Source organism: Gossypium raimondii, chromosome 8, assembly GCF_025698545.1.
Source record: "Gossypium raimondii isolate GPD5lz chromosome 8, ASM2569854v1, whole genome shotgun sequence".
NCBI classification, from domain to species: Eukaryota; Viridiplantae; Streptophyta; class Magnoliopsida; order Malvales; family Malvaceae; genus Gossypium; species Gossypium raimondii.
In genome coordinates, this window is record NC_068572.1 from 54,786,971 (window position 1) to 54,805,000 (window position 18,030).

An 18,030-nucleotide genomic window follows, 5' to 3' on the forward strand; every position below is an offset into this window, starting at 1 on the left:
CTAACTTTTGCTAAATTTACGAAATTGGTACTACACTTTCCTGTGCCCTTTTTATCGGAGACTGCGGATCTGTTGTCCTTATTTATCAGCATCTAATGAGTTTTAAGAAAATATCCACGCGCGTTGTTGGATCCCACGCGTTAAGTGATCGACGGTAGATAATGCTTAAGGGTGAAATTGATGGGCCAGATTTAATTGTGTGTTGATAAGAGTCGGTCTTGGCGAATGACAATACATGTTTTAGCGTCTAGATATTTCCACTCTTGTGCACGTGTCACTGATATATCAAGATTTTGCTTACTGTATGAAATATTTTTAAATTATTTTATGATATTTTAAATATAAATTTAAAAAAACTGCATTTGCTTGTTTAATGGTATGTTTTAAATATCAATATTAAAATGTTAGTGTTATAAGAGATTTTATAATTACCTTTTTTCTCTGACGAGATAATTATAATTATCTTAAATAAGTGTTTTAATTTTATTCATTAGACGTTGAAATTTGAATCCTTCGACAATAAAGATTTGTGACCTTAGGTACAATTCGTAAAGGACAGTTTTATTTCCTTTTATCATGTTTCTTCGAGGTTTTTATTTGAATGTATTAAACCTCACAAAATATTTTTATTATTTTAATATGCGAGATGTCCACATGGTCAATTTTATTTAAATTTCAATATTCATACTTGCGGAGATGAATATTATTTACCAAAAATTTGAAGAGTTTGATTTCCATCATTTAGGCTATTATGAGATGACACTACAATAAACTCAACACTAACAAGTGTGAATGTTAGTATTTTTTCTAAAAATTTCCTTTAGAAACTTTGTAATTGCATTGATACAAATTCGATTTATGATAAGTTGACCTTGATATTGATAAGTGTTAAAATTGGTCTTTTTTTAGTATTTACACTGACACGAATTTCATTTGTGATAGTCTAACTTCGATGCTATGAGTGTTAAGGTTAGACTTCCTCATCCTTTAAAATTTTGTAAAACCCCTTAAAATTGTAATTTTCGTTTTATTATATGTTTTTTTTATGTCATTGTTTTGCTTGGATTTGTTAGTATTGTTCCTAGTGTTACTAATTTAACATTTTATAGCTTCAGTATAATGGATAAAATAGGATGATTGATATCAAAGCCATTTCTGTATGTTACCAGTGTTACAACTTTATTTTACTAGTCGAGTTTTTACTTTGTTGGTTGATATCAATGTAATTGATTATGGATCTTAAACTAATCGTAATGATACAAATAATGATGCATCACCAATGATATGCTAAAAATGAGCGAACCAATGCACAATACCCTAGCTAGGAACAATCGCCCAATTGCACTCGATCTCATAATACAAACTAGAATTATGAAAGATCTTGTGAAATTTCTTAAACCACCTCAAACTATCAAAACTTGATGTCACTTGACAATGAAGAATCGTATAAGCAATATGCCATGTTAGGAACATGAATATACATATAAATGTCTACTAATGATATACCAGTAATCGCATTATCGAGTTACATTCAAACTCATTTATAATATTTATACGAATTAAATATAACTAAATTATTACTATTTCATATATGTGCATCTAACATTAAAATATTACATGCAAATACAATATGCTTATAAATTTACTTTTTAGAAAAAGAAAAAACGAGTTAAACCTAAGTGATAGATGTTCAATCCGTATCACGCATTATTCCGTTTTTTTTTCCCCTTTGGGTTTGGGTTTAGACTAGAGGTGTTCATGGGCCGGGCGGCCCGGCCCATGCACACCTCTAAATTAATAACTCTTTAAACTACTAATTAATTTGCTGTTATAGTAACCAAAAAAAAACTACTCATCCACTTAGATTAGATGCATACTTTTATAATATATAGAATTTTAATTTAGTAACTGTTTAAACTACTAAATACTAATTAACTTGTTATATCAACAAAAAAACACTTTGAACTCTTTAATTAACTTGTCATTATATTAACTTCTTGTTATATTAATTTGTTATAAATATATAGAATTTTAAATTAATAACTCTTTAATTTGTTATAAATAATAAAAATTGTACTTTGAAGTTTGAACTCTTTAAAATAATAAAAATTAATTTAATCTTTTAAAATTATAAATATATAATTTGTTATTAAATTTTTTTAATAAAATTCATCTAACATTTGAAACAATTTTAAGCTACCATCAGTTATCTTTAAAATTAACTTGTATAAAGAAATTTTGAAATAATTTTAAAAATATCATGGTCTACAAATGAAAACTAGATAAAATAGTTTAACTTTGAAAGTTCGTTACCGTTATGTAGAGGAAAACATAAACAAAATTAAAATGCAAATAAAAAGGAATAAGAATTGAATGGAACAAAAACATTTATTAGATTTCAAATTTATATATAAACAATAGGCAAATTATTAAATATATAATATAAACCTAAACTAGAAAATATCCTTTATGTTTAAACAATTGAGATAGTCATACTTATTCTATAAGCTAAATTACATATGTACCAAAAAGAAATTAATGAAATTCAAACGCATAAATCCAATCCAAAATCTTAAATAGAAGTATCTGTATTTCTCAATCCCATTATTTTCCTACTAGTAGATACTAGATAAGCAAGTTTAGCTTATGGGAAATCGCTAATCTGCAAAATGTTGTACAAAGTAAAATAAAGGAAAATCAAATTAAACTAAATTGTAAAAAGAAAATGTAAATGAAAGCTTACGGAAAGGAAGCTAAGGTAAGCCAAATTCTATTTCAATGTCGATTGTTTCTGCAATAAAACAAAGCAAAAAAAAAAAAATTAGACATGTACTCTCGGAGAAGATTAGTCATTTGGTTCTTATAAAAGCAAATAAATTAGACATAAAACAAAATATCACAAAACGTGAAACTAATTTTATCATAGAAAGAAATTAGAATTCTGCCCAAACATTAGGTGTTACAGGAACCAAAGTAGTGTACTTTTCACAATTTAGTTGTGCCTATCGTCATCATACTTTTTGTTCATCTGCACCATTTTCCTAATTTAGTTTCCCAAAGCTGAACTAATCTTTTAATATGATCAAAAGGAAAAAATAAAAGGATATCGGATCATATTTTCCTTTTGCAACAATTTACGGTGGATCCTTGAATTAGAGCGTAATATTTAATATGGATATCATCTTCTTTTGTTCACCAAATAATCCTACAGGTCATGCAGCTACAAGGAAGCAAAACCAAAAATAAATCTTTGGACAGCATAAAACATAAAGCATAAAAAATAATACCTTCATAAGTTGCAGAAGAATCGAAGTGAAGAGAAGTAGAGAACAACAACAACACTAGCGTCGTGGGCTGGAGCTGGAGGTGGAGTCGTCGAGGACCGTCTGGGAGGTGGGATGGTTGATCGGTGGAGGTGGAGGTGGGTTTTGATTTGGGGAAAAAAGGAGGAGGAAGGGAAGGGTTAGGGATTTTGAAGTTTGAACGGGTGGGGAAATGGGAAAGGTAGCGGTAAGGTAACTAATATTGTAAATGAAATAAAAAATATATATATTAATTATAACTGGTAGGGCAGGCAGACCGGCCAAAAAAGTGGTGCCGAGGCTGCCCATATTTTAAACAGGCCTATTTTTTACCCAAGCCCATATTTCGGCCTATATTTTTACCCAAACCTCCCATATTTCAAGGCGGGCCGTCGGGCAGGCAGGCCGCCCGACCATGAACACCTCTAGTCCTAAGTAAATTTGAGTAAGATCAGATTTAAACCAGCTCAAATGAAGCAATTGTAAATAAATTAATAATATTTTATGAAAATTATCAACAATAATAATGATTGGATTATAATTTTTAAATTTAAAAAATACATAAAAAATTAAATCTCAAATTCTAAAAGAAATAATCTTGAAAATTTGAAGCTTGTCATTCCAAATTCATTATATAAATTTACACTCCAAATTTATTAAATCACAATTCACATTTGATATAAATATACAAATTCACAATTCACATTACTAAAAATCCCAACACAAATGAAAAAACATGGCCTCCTTATTTAAAACCATAAAAATGAACACCACATTTGATTTTTTTTTTCTAGGCCATTACCATAAAAAGTTGAAAAGGATCCCGTCAATTTTCCTCTGCTTCATCTTCATACCCTTCACCATCTTCATCAACCACAGCATCTTGATATTGTTGATATTCAGAAACCAAATCATTCATATTACTTTCAGCCTCAGTAAACTCCATTTCATCCATCCCTTCCCCTGTATACCAATGCAAAAATGCTTTCCTCCTAAACATCACTGTGAACTGTTCCGAAACACGTCGAAACATCTCTTGTATCGACGTCGAGTTCCCCATAAACGTCGATGACATCGTCAACCCGGTTGGTGGGATGTCGCAAACACTTGATTTAACATTGTTCGGAATCCACTCCACAAAATACGAAGAGTTCTTGTTTTGGACATTGATCATTTGTTCATCAACTTCCTTGGTGCTCATTTTGCCTCTAAACATTGCCGAGGCTGTTAAGTACCTTCCATGACGAGGATCAGCCGCGCACATCATGTTTTTGGAATCCCACATTTGTTGAGTTAGCTCGGGGATCGTTAAAGCTCGGTATTGTTGTGAACCCCGGGATGTTAAAGGTGCAAAACCAACCATGAAAAAATGGAGGCGTGGGAATGGGATCAAGTTTACTGCTAGTTTTCGAAGATCGGAATTGAGTTGGCCAGGGAAGCGAAGGCAGCATGTGACTCCACTCATGGTTGTTGAAATCAAATGGTTTAAGTCACCAACTGTTCATATATATACATATACGCACAAAATAAGTTTAAAATAGTGCTGGTTAAAAGTTGTCATATATAGATATGATTGGTAGCAATTATGTTTGACTCGGATCAGAAATCAATTGCGATTCCAGTTTAAAGAATGGTATCGGATTGATTGAATCGGTGATTGAATTAGTTGAATCGGTGATTGAACTAGTTGAATCGGTTTTTTTAATTTATTTGAATTTATATAAATTTTAAATTAAATCGATTAAACAGATAAATCGACAAATTAACCAATTCGATTGCAGATCTAATTTTAAAAACATTGATAATTAATTTTGCAATTTCATAATTGAAATGATTGCATCCAATAATACACTAACCCAAATCTTAAACCCAAAGGAGTAACATTTTAGAATTAATACCTCTCTTTGCCAACAATATCTTAGCTCATTGACAAGAACATTATATTATAGATATTATGGAAGTTTAGGTTTGATCTCAAGTAATTTCATTTTTCTTTCTCGATTATAAGAAAAAAGTTTAATACCTCATTTGACCCTGTATTATCATTTCAGTACGTTTTTCTGTTAAAAAATATTAAGTCAACCCATGACATAATGTCATGTGATAAGAAAAAAAAGTTAAAAAGAAATACTTAAAATTTTAGAAAATGTCAGAAAATTTTAAAAATCTAAAAACCCAAAAGTCTTAATACTTAGAAAATTATAAAAATAAATAAATCATAATTTATTTTAGAAAGTTGTAAAATATATTTTAAATTTATAAGTATGAAAAATTTTAAAAAATTTGATAATTTTGTTTGGTTGGAATTTTGGTTATATATATATTTTGAAAATTTGAGGATTTTTATGATTTTTGATATTTTAAAGGAATTCTGAGTTTTTTACATGTGGTAGTATTTGACTGGATGGGGAGATTTTATAACCAAAAATATAGATGGGGACCAAACTGATAAAAAAAATATAAATATCAGAGCAATAATTTAACTATAGTACAAAAGCCAAAAGAGGTATTAATCCATAATTTTATGATAACTGAGGATTGTCTTTTTGTTTGCTTGTTTGTTAGCATATTATATCTTGTATGAAAATGAAGATGCGGATTAAAACTAAGACAAATTATAAAACATTTTGGACTTACAGCTGGGATTTGTGAGCTTAAGAGTTCTGAAGCAGATATCATAAAGAGCTTCATTGTCAAGGACCATGCATTCATCAGCATTTTCCACAAGCTGGTGCACTGACAGGGTCGCATTATAGGGTTCAACCACAGTATCCGATACTTTAGGTGATGGAAACACCGAGAACGTTAGCATCATCCGGTCAGGGTATTCTTCCCTGATCTTTGATATCAACAATGTCCCCATCCCTGACCCTGTTCCACCTCCCAGTGAATGGCAAACCTGAAAACCTGCACATTATAAAGTTCCATTAGCTAACACACCCAAAACCAAAAACAAGAAAGCATTCAAACGTGTAATTTACCTTGTAAACAATCACAATTCTCAGCCTCTTTACGAACAACATCAAGAACTGAATCAATCAATTCAGCTCCTTCAGTATAATGTCCCTTAGCCCAGTTATTGCCAGCTCCATTTTGGCCAAACACAAAGTTATCTGGTCTAAACAATTTTCCATAAGGACCTGTTCGTAAACTGTCCATAGTTCCTGGCTCAAGATCCATTAACACAGCTCTAGGCACATATCTGCCACCACTGGCTTCATTATAGTAAACATTAAGCCTTTCAAGCTGAACAGGCGAAGTGCCGACATAGTTTCCACTGGCATCAATGCCATGTTCATCACATACTACTTCCCAAAACTTGCCACCAATTTGATTACCACACTGACCGGCTTGAACATGGAGGATTTCTCTCATTGTTATGCTATTGGGATTTTCTTGTTTTTTTATAAAACAAAGAAAGAAAAAGATAATAAGGGAGAGAGAGCAGTGTGAGCAATGAACATGGAGGGGGGAGTGGGCTTATGTAGCCAAATGGAGCAGATATAGAAAGATATGTGGAAGATGGTGACACTGATATTATTTCTTTTACTTAAATGTTTAATATATGGAAAAATACAATTATTACTCAAATAAATAAAAGGGTAAACTACACCCCAATGTTATTCAACTATTAGTAACTCTATGTTTTGGTTACTTGACTTTAAAAAGTTATAAAATGGTCACTAAACTATTCAAAAGTTTTCATTTAAGTCATCGGGCTGTTAAAATTGTTACTTAATGACCTTTTCTATTTTGCATCGCCTACACCAATCAAAAGCTCGCGTTCACCTTCTCTTCTACGGTTCAACTTTTTTCATTAACAAATCTACAAATCAAAATCCAAACAACTTTCATCTCCGATATTCAACATTGACTGTTAGATCAACTTGGATTTAAGGTATGTTCTTCTATTCATCGATAGGTATTGATTCACCGTACCGATCGTCAAATCGTAGCTTAAAACTCTCTAACGGACTTTTAAAACAAAAAAAAACTTAACAGCGCCGAGTGACTTAAATGAAAACTTTCAAGTAATTTAGTGACCATTTTGTAACTTTTTAAAATTGAGTAATCAATAATTCAGTGATCTTGGGTGTAATTTACCCAATGAAAAATAGTGTCAAAGTGTCATTGTTTGGAAGAAGCCTTGTCAAATATCAATGGAGTATTGTGAGCTGGATATTGAAGGAGACAGTGAGATGCATGTTGGTTGCTATGGCTCTATTCAATAAATAAAATATCTGACCAACCCATCCTCCAATTTGATTCTCCATCTGCCATTACCATTTTTTTCTAAAAAAAAATAAAAAACCCTTTTTCTTTAACTTGATTGTTTTGCCCTTAATCTCAATTATTGTTTTGTTTGTTTTGAAAAGGGTAATGTTGTTAGATCATTAATTAATGTAGTTGAGATAATGCATGAAGAAATAGGGAAAAAAAGGAAAATACCTTACTTTAACATTTCAAAAGATTGCATGTCTGATTTGAGTATCAAATTAGGTGTTAAGAAAAAGGTTAAATTCTGTTATTACTCTCTATACTTTGGAAAATTGTGGATTTAATCTTTATACTTTTATTCGGTCATTTTAATTTCTGTATTTTTAAAGTTTAAAATTTCAGTCTTCACTGAGCGATAATTGTTGAACTCATTAATTAAGTTCTATTATTTCCAAAATCGATGTGACAAACATATTATAACTTGTTATTTCCACGTATTAGTCACTAAAAACCAATTAATGGGTTAACGACTTTCATTTGTGTCAATACTAAAATTTCAAAAATTTAAAAAGTATAGGGATTTAGAATGATCCAATTTGAGGATATTGACTAAATTTACAACTGTACACATAGTATAGGACTAATATTTGAATTTAACCAAACGAATTTAACTACTATCATTTATGTCGGGACTAAATTTTTAAATGTATAAGGACTAAAATTGACCAGTTTGAAACGTAAAACAATTAAATTTTAATTAAATTAAAATATAAACACTAAATCCATAAATTTCACAAAGTATAAGCACTAATAGCAAAAATTAACCTAAGAAGATGGAAATTTGAATAAGATTGCAAATGGGAAGGCTTCAATTATTGGGAGAGAGTTTTTATCTCAAACAAAAACTAATCTATCTGTCTCTGGTCCCTCTTTCCAGCCCCGCACACAACTTCCAAATAGTTGCCCACTGCCTGGAATCCAATGCTCAATCCCCACCATTCCAGAGATAGCAACGGGACAGGGTCCGGCGGGCCGGGACGGCTTTTTACTTGTTCGACCCCACCCAACATATATTCATCATTCTGATCTGATCTGAAATTAAATATTAATTTATTTATATAAACCCGATTAAAAAAATTAAAATTATATTCGTTTTCAATCTAACTTGATCCAATATGTAATTTTTTTTAATTTTTATATTTTTAATCAAAATAAAATAATAATATTTAATGATACAATTTATTATTTTATGTATAATTCTACTAGAGCAAATATTAATATAAATTATTTTATCATATATGTTAAACTAGTATTATTTATAAAAGAGTATTTTAATAATTATCTTGAAACGAAGAAATTTTTTCTTAAACCCGATTTGACTAATTGAAAAATTAAACCGGACTCACCCGTGTTAAAATTCAATTTCAGAAATAAAAAAATTCCAACCCTATCATACTGGCATGAGTCAAAACCCGTCGGCTCGAAGGTTTTTTTTTTTTTTTTTTTTTTTTTCCCATCATTCATACCTACATATATACAGACACAAAAATCCATGTTGGTGAAAAAGCTATTTTTATTATTTATATAAATTAAATTTAAAATGTAGTTTTGTAAGAGTATTTTTGGGTAAAAATTTTAAGATTTTGGAGATTTTAAAATGTTAGCATTTCAAATTTCATAAATTTAAAATGTTAGTAATTGTATTCGTTTAGTTTAAATAAATAATTGTTTTAAGAAAATTTGGGTAATTGGAATTTTACAAATTAAAATAATTATAAAAGAAAAATAAATATTATAGAAAATATTAAATACAGATATCACTAGATTTGTAAAATAATATAAATATTTTTAATAAAATAAAATATTAAAATATATATTAAAATTAATTAAAAATATTTTATTTTATTTTATTTTATAGTGAAACTGTGTATTAAAAATAAAATAATGAGGATTTTGAAAACTCACTCTTTAGATGAAATTTGATAAAGGAAATTAAACCACTTAAATCCTCTCTTAAAATTCTTCCTAAATTTTCAATTTCTATATTATTTTACCTAAACAAATAAATTTATTTCTAAAATTTTGAAAATTTTCATAGAAATGAAATTTCTCCTCTAAACCATTCAAATATACCCTAAAAGAAAACTGATCTAATCATTAGAATAAAAAAAATATATTATAATTTTAAGAGTACAATATTGGGTGATAAAATTTAAACCAACATCGAATGGGTATTTCATAAAATTTTAATTACCATTTCATTTAAGTTAAAAGATAAAATTTTATTTTGTCAAACACTCATTTAACAATGCATTTAACACTTTGTTAGTAAAATAATTTAGATTTAATAATGCCCGGCCCTTAAAACCCAATTTTTTATATAACATATTTAACTTTATGAATATCATATGTACGGTGGATACAAATGTTATTATAATATTAATGTTGTTTTATTACTTTTTAAATTAGGTTTAAGGTGTAAAAATCCTTTATTTTTTAAAAAATAATTAAGCTTATTCTCTTCTGTTTTTTTTTGCACTTAATTGGGTACTTGAATTGTTAAAATACATAAATAAAAAAAGCTCTTTGACCATTAACTTTAACACTTAACAGTTAAAGTTAACTATCCTAATTTTTTAGTTAAAGCCACCCAAGATCACAATTACAACGTGACATGTGACAAAAAATTATAAAAATAAAAATAAATAAAAGTTATAAAAATTATTAAATTTTAATAAAATAATTATATTTTAAAAATAAAAAAAATGGTAAAATTTATAAAATCATAAACAAATTATAAAATGCATCAAAAGATCATTTAACCATTAATTTTAATTGTTGACCATTAAAGTTAACAACCCCAATTTTTTTTCGATTAAAGCCATCACGTGCCACAATATAGTGTGACATGTGGTGAAAAATGATAAAAAAATAAAAATCAATAAAATTATAGAAAAATTATAAAATGCTTTTTTGATACGATAATTTTATATTTTTTATAATTTTCTTACTACTTTATAATTTTTTATTTTTTTCTATATTTCAATATCTTTTATATTTTTTTCTAATTTTTAATATTTTTAATATATTTTTTTAAGTTGTAACATGTGGTAGATTTAACTGGAAAAAATTAGGGGTGGTTAACTTTAACGGTCAAAGGATATTTTTTATGAATTTTTGGCAGTTCAAGTACCTAATTGAGTTAAAAAAAAGTAGGGGTTTAATTGCTTTTTTTTTAAAGCTTAAAAGCCTTTTTTATGTACTTTGATAGTTCAAGTACCCAATTGAATGAGAGAAAAAAGATTAATTGTTTTGTTAAGTTTGAGGGTTAAGCCTTTAAATTATACTGATTTTAATATTAAAGTTATTTTAAATTATATTAATGTCTAATGCTAGGTTTGAGTTTTGGAAATAAAAGAAAATTGAAAAGTGAAAGAGATAAGGTAGATTTTCCCAAATGTATGAACTTCAATATTCTGAATTTAATGCAAAATAAAGCATATTTAAATGGGTTGATTAAATTATGGAATGTGAAAACATTTGAACCTACGGTGATTTTATAATTCAATTTTGTGTCACAAATCTCAACCATTTGATTATTACCATATATACTTCAATATGCCATTTTAGATTTATATTATTAAATTTACCTAAATATATCGACTTTTTAATTATTACTATTTTCTTTTTATTTCTCCTTTTCATTGCAAAAAATCAATGTCATGATAGGTTATGATATTCATGTTCATTCTACAGTTTTTGTTAACACGATTTTTCTATTTAAAGCACTTATTTACGGTTTAAGTAAATTACTCTTTATTTTTTATCTATTTAAGTTATTTAATGCTTTTTGTTTAAATTTTTCATATGTTAATTATAAATTTGATTTTAAATAAATTTACCTCTTTATTTTGAATTTTACTTAAATGAATTAATTTTAATTTTATAATATTAAAATTAATAAATATTAAATTGTTAAGTTTAAAATATAGTTAAAAAATTCATATTAATAATATTTATCAAATCAAATTTAAATTTTCCAAATACAATAAGAGCTAATTATGTCCATTGATTAAAGTAGAGCAAAGATAACATATAATATTACGAAAAAATAGAATAGTAACAATTTTAAGATTAAAATAAATTAATAGAAAAACAACATGTAATAAATTATTAACAATATTATTTAAATTTTAATATATTAATATTATTATTCAAACCTTGATATTTTTGTATTATTTTAATATTAAATCTTTTAAAATTTAAATAAAATTAATATAAATTAGTTTAATATTTTTAAAATATTTTGTAATTACATTACTTTTTCAATTTATTAATAACTTTTTGAAGAAATTCATTAAGAAATTTAAACAAAATTTAATATATAAAATTATAAATTTAACATACACAATTGACCTATGCATCCTATAAAAATACAAAATAATTTTCAAAATATGAATAAAAGGAAATATTGTTATTCACGCCAACTTACAAAAGTTTATCCGCTTTAATCTATTATTTAAGTTTATCTAAATATGTATATAATACTAATTTTATGGTATGAGTTTAATTATATGTAACATATTTTAAAATATATGATAAGTATGGAAAAAATATTTAATATGTTTTTCACTTTTATAAATAAATGTGGTATATTCAATTTTATGGTAATGTTATATATTAGATTTATGACCACTTATATGTACCAAACACAATGAGTGCGACAACATTCATGAGCCAACACGGCTACTACATTCCCTCTAAACTAGTTCCCAGTTTGTGACAGTAAAGTAAATAATTAGAGATACGGTAGGGCGGATTGAAACAAAATTTTAAGCTATTTTTTAAGTTTAGATTCAGCTTGATTTAAAAGGTGTGTCTAAAATTTTGTTTAAGTCCTATCTAAATTATAGAAGTTAAATTCGAGCTCATTTAAACCCAAACTTGTATTATTATTTTTAAATTATTTTATTAAATGTAACAAATTTTAAAAATATAATATATCAAATAGATTTAAAAACATTAAAACAAGTATTACAACAACAAAACAAATTGAATATACTTTAAAAATTATTTATACCAAGATAGTTGCAACTAGAATAGTAGCAAAATTAATAATAAAACATAAGTTCTACATTATCCAAATAATATTAAAAACGACAGTGAAACAATAGTAAAAACGCACAAAAATAAACACTCAAACAGCAATATAATTTTTTATTAAAAATAATTAATTTATTTGGGACGGGCTTGGGCCAATAAACTCTTATCCGATGTCTAACCTGTTTAGAAAATGGACCTTATTTTTTGTTTAGACCTATTTTTGGACCTATATTTTTATGCAAGTCCTCCTATTTTTTAGGTAGGCCCTTCGAGCCGGAGTAGACGGCCCGGCCATGATGAATTCTATAAATGATAAACAGAAGAATGGATACATGACACAATTTATTTGTTTTATTTTATTCTGAAGCCAGTGAGGTGGCTGTACACCTAATTTCTACCAACAGGGTAAAAACAATATTGATCGTCGTTCATCATCACTGTAAGCAACAATTTACCTTTCAAAATGATGACATGTGTGGGTCAGGACAGGTAGCAATAGATATATATATTGCAGCTCATTTGATATCTCCATGGTTGTGATGTCAGCAATGCCACGTAATTGTCACCCTGTAAGAACATAGTATTAGAAAGCAATATCAAACTTTAGCAATTAGGACAATGGAGCAGCATATAGATTGGAACAAAGTATCTTATATTCAATGACAACTACATCAGAATCCTCGTAATATAAGACCATCCTTTATTCTGGTAATTGCATGTCACCCTGCAAATTACAAATAGAAAACGCTGAAGATTCGGATTGCTCTCAGCCCAAGATAGAAGGGAAGAATGTAATTCATATCAATAAAGCAGCTCTTCAAAAACAACGTCAACAGATTGTCCCCACTTCCCATTACACAAATCCAAAAGCTTCTCTGCTGGTGTTTTTAAGTTATATCATCAACATCAATCTTCTCAGCCATAAGGAATTGAAGTCTTAGCACTTGAGAGGGACAAAGCAAAAGTTGCATACTTATATTCAATATTGTAAATGATGCTGATGAACAAAAGGGTGCAAAGAGCGTAGCCCACATACTGCTCAAACCTGCAGGCAGCAAAATAAATAAAATACCATCAAGTAATTAACTAGATACAAGATGGGATGATTTCTCTCAACAATAGAAAGTATACTGTTGCGTGGAAGCGTGTAAAAGAGTAAAATTATTGTACTAAAAAATCACACTAAGTTCAATTCCCAGGAAAGAGAGGTGGATCACGAAGATCGCTTAAGTACCAGGTCTTTTCTAGCCAGAATATCCCTCTATCGTAATTTAATAGCACAATAAATCACTACAATCACACTTGCAAAATATGCAGAATAAACAATAAAGAACACTAGAATTTTAACGAGGTTCAGCAAATTTTGCCTACGTCCTCGGGCACTACCAAATATATTTCACTTCAAAATACAAGTGAAATTTTACAAATAAGGAGAGAAAAGAATACCTTAAGTAGAGAATATCATTTGTGGGATGGTGAAAATGAGAAATAGCTAGGCCTATTTATAGTTGAAGCTCAAGGATCAACTTGCAAAGTTTCTATACAATTAGGGACCAAAAATGCAATTATCCCAAGCCAAATTTCAAACCAAATTTCGGTGCCTTAAATGCTTAGATTTTTTGGTGCCAATTGTCTGACACCATCCATCTTTGAAAAGTCAAAGATTGCATGCTTGCCAATATATACTAATCAAATTATTAAGCCTTGTATGTATGATCCTTATCGGTATCAGTCCAGATTTGACTGTTCAAATTCATTTTAAGAGAAAAATCAATAAATTGGTGAACACAAAAGCATATGAAAAGTATACTTTATAGTATAAAATTTGAAAACCTTCTCACGCTGAGGTAGCCATTTGCTTTCCTTCAGTAGAGGTTGAATTTGCAAATAGAGCTTTTGCTATCTGTTTCATTTTCTACACCAATTAAAAATCTAGAAAACAGATATATTCAAGGGAAGATTAAGTATTAATGTTCTCACAGGTTGCAGAGCAAGAGCAGCATGAAATTTCTTGATCATGTTGGCTTTAGAACTGAAGTCATTGTGCTAACGAAAATGCTTAAACTACCACAAATTCGATATAAATACTAAAACACATGTGAAGGACAATATATGCTTAGTTAGTAGCCATGGATAATTTGATATTGGGAAGCAAAGAGTTCTCAACAAATCATGTGTGAGACAAGTAACATACAAGTTGAAAAACATAAGGAGAAGAAAATGTTATTAATAACTTAATCTTCAAGTAGAACAAAATACTACAAGTACCATAATCTAACAAAAACAAGGAAAGTGATTTTTAACCTCAATTTTTCCGTAGGCTTAGGTTGTGTTCTCCAATGCTTCTCAGATGAGCTTTTCCATTAAAAAGTGTTTTTCCCTAAAAAGTAATAAAGAATAGACATCAGTGTAGAAATTTTTTTAACTTATTTTAAGTGCTTTTTCATAGATGAAAAAGCAGAAACTTTTAGCTTTTTTTAGCCAAAAAGTGCTTTTGGCTGATATTTTACTTTTTTAACCTTACTATTTCTTCTTCCAAATAGACGTTAGAAGACTTTTTTAAAATAAAATAATACAAATATGTTAAAGGAAATAATTAAAAATAAAAAATATTTTTTTTGAAATTCCAGATTGGGCTTTTATTGATTAAAACATTCAAACTGTTCGGAATAGTCCAAAACAAACAAACTAAAGCAGAATTCAAAAAAGAAACAGGCACAAAGTAACCGGCCCAGAAACAGATGCCCACACCTAACAAAATATCTAGATATTAAAAGAAAACTCTAGAACCAAAGAATAAATCGCCGATCCGTTGCTTGAATCGGAAGCTACTGAAATCTGTCATCCCCTCATCCTGTCATTTCAGTTTCCTTTTGACGATTCCATATTTCAAAAATTTCCTAGCAGATCATTTATGTTTCTTTATTGCTCTGAAAACTTTCTCTCTTCCAAACTCCATCTCTCGATGCTTCCCTAATCTTGTTCGCTCAGCTCATCATGCCGTGCTTGGTTCTCTGCATATTCAAGAACGCCCATTTCCAGGTAAAATTCCTCTCCTCTTCTTAGCGTCTCTGTTGCAAGGATATGTGCAAGGTTGTTTGTAGATCTTGGTGTGTGAAGAAATCTGATGTTTTTTACTTATTGTATTTTCTGTTGTATATCATAAATAAATGCCCCTACCATTGATCTGTCATGATCCTTTTTGTTGCATTTCTTGATTATTGCGAGGGAATCTCCTTCAAAAATGAGTGCCTGCCAACCATGGTCAACTCCTACTCGGACTGCTTTCCGACAGGCAATTGCTTCAGCAGCATAAGCAGATGGAATTCCATTGTGGATTTCTGAGCAGGATAAAAGAATTTTTCCTTCCGAGTCTCTGGCCACAACACCTGAGGCTGACCGGTTCTGAATCTGATTATATGCACCATCAAAATTAATCTTTATGGATTCCCACTATGGGTGTTTCCATCTCTTATTTCCTTTCATTGTTTCTGAGTTTCTTTGTTCAAGACCAGTTAACTCAATGATGTAGCTATTAACAAAGTTTGCAACTTCTATTCCATTACTAACTTTTCATTCATGTAGACTTCTGTTTCTATCTCCCCATATGGCCCATAGTGCACAGCAAAAGAGTCGACTTTGATTTGGGTTTAACTGCTCTAGTGCCCAGGTGAGCCACTGTACAAAATCCTCGCTTTGATACATCATAATGTTCTGAAGTGATAATGTTTTCCATACCTCTCTTGTAACAGCACAGTTACGGAATAAGTGATTCATTGTTTTAGCTCCTTCTCCACATCGGGGGCACCTTGTGTTGACTGTTAATTTCCGGTGTTATAGATTTACCTTTGTAGGCAGATAGTTCCATGATAGCCGCCATATTGTGATCTTTATTCTTGTTGGTATATTCAGGCTCCAAAGTGTTTTGTAAAATTTTCTGTAGAGGATTTTTAAAGCATAAGCTCTAGGATTATGAGCCGATCTCTGTAATAGTTAATATGCACTTCATACCGTAAATTCACCTGACTTCTCCCCTCCCCAAATAAGAAAATCTTCCTACGGTGATCGTGCTAGCGGGATCTTGAGGATTCTTTCAGCATCTGCTTCATTGAAGGTATTGTTAATCAACTCTGTATTCCAGCTTCTACTATTACTGTCAATTAGCTCATTTACTTTAGAAACGCGCATAGAGTTAATTCCTGACAACAATTTAAAATTATCTGAATCTGGAATCCAAGCATCATTAATGGATATACTAGAACCCGTTCCCACCTTCCAACAGTGCCCTTTTATCAATAAGGCATTGGCTGCCCAAACATTTTTCCACACATAAGAACAAGAGTTTCCTAATTTGGAGTTTAAAAAATCGTTTTCTGGGAAGTATTTGGCTTTAAAAGCTTTCGTAACAAGAGAACCCTGGTTATTCATAATCTGCCATCCTTGTTTAGCCAATAATGAGATATTGAATTGCGCCATATTTCGGAAACCCATACCTCCCTCCTCTTTAGGCTTACACATATATTCCCATTGGCACCAATGTATTCCTTTTTTGCCTTTTCCTTTCTGCCACCAAAATCTGGCAAACATTTTTCTATCTCCTTACAGAAAGATTTTGGTAGCAAAAAACATGTCATCGCATAAATAGGGATTGCTTGAAGTATTGTTTTAATGAAAACTTCTTTGCCTCCTTGAGATAAGAAACGTGTACTCCAATTATCTATCCTCTGTTTAATTCTGTCCTTTAGATTCTGAAAGGCTTCCTTCTTTTTTCTTCCTACCATGCTTGGCAGTCCAAGATACTTTTCTATATTAGTCGAGCACCTTATCCCCAATTCAGCCGAGATGCTATCTTTATCCGATTCCGTTGTATTCGAACTGAAAAAGATTGAGGATTTATTAAAGTTCACACATTGACCAGAACTAATCTCATATTCCTTCAAAATCTCCTTTAAGATTCTTATTCTGTCTTTAGTCGCTTCAGCAAACAAAATGTAGTCGTTTCCAAATAATAAGTGTGAAATTTTCGAACCTCTTCTGCTGGCCTTTACTCCTTTTACCAGCCCCTCCCGTGTTACGGTTCTAATCAAAGACGAAAGTCCTTCGCTGCAAATAAGAAAAAGGAAAGGACTAAGCGGGTCACCTTGTCGGAGTCCTCTGGTAGGTTTAAAAACTCTGCCTCTTTTTCTATTTATGGAAACTACATAAGATACTGTAGAGATACATCGCATAATTAGTGACACCTATTCCTCTGCAAATCCCATACTGACCATAACTGCCTTCAAAAATCCCCATTCGACTCTATCATAAGCTTTACTCATATTCAACTTTAACGCCATGAGACCTTTTTTCCCGTTACGCTTTTGACGAAGTGTGTGTAAAATTTCATAGGCTGTTAAGATATTATCCG

The 18,030-nt window shown here is 29.8% G+C and overlaps 1 protein-coding gene and 2 long non-coding RNA genes across 3 annotated transcripts; 1 reads left to right on the forward strand and 2 right to left on the reverse strand.

Annotated features, from left to right (window-relative positions):
* Positions 1-3,900: 3,900 nt before the first annotated feature.
* On the reverse strand, positions 3,901-6,784 carry LOC105792218 (tubulin beta-7 chain). Its single transcript, XM_012620680.2, has 3 exons — positions 6,284-6,784; positions 5,940-6,209; positions 3,901-4,799 (listed from the first exon to the last, which is right to left on the reverse strand). Exons 1-3 carry the CDS (start codon positions 6,675-6,677, stop codon positions 4,129-4,131), a joined length of 1,335 nt encoding a protein of 444 aa, XP_012476134.1. The 5' UTR covers positions 6,678-6,784; the 3' UTR covers positions 3,901-4,128.
* Positions 6,785-8,249: 1,465 nt separating this feature from the next.
* On the reverse strand, positions 8,250-14,101 carry LOC105792220 (uncharacterized). The gene is made up of 3 exons (XR_001133250.2): positions 14,070-14,101; positions 13,079-13,668; positions 8,250-8,612 (listed from the first exon to the last, which is right to left on the reverse strand). It is a non-coding gene; the product is annotated as an uncharacterized LOC105792220 (long non-coding RNA).
* Positions 14,102-15,544: 1,443 nt separating this feature from the next.
* Positions 15,545-16,713, forward strand: LOC105792221 (uncharacterized). The gene is made up of 3 exons (XR_001133251.2): positions 15,545-16,082; positions 16,242-16,293; positions 16,376-16,713. It is a non-coding gene; the product is annotated as an uncharacterized LOC105792221 (long non-coding RNA).
* Positions 16,714-18,030: the final 1,317 nt, after the last annotated feature.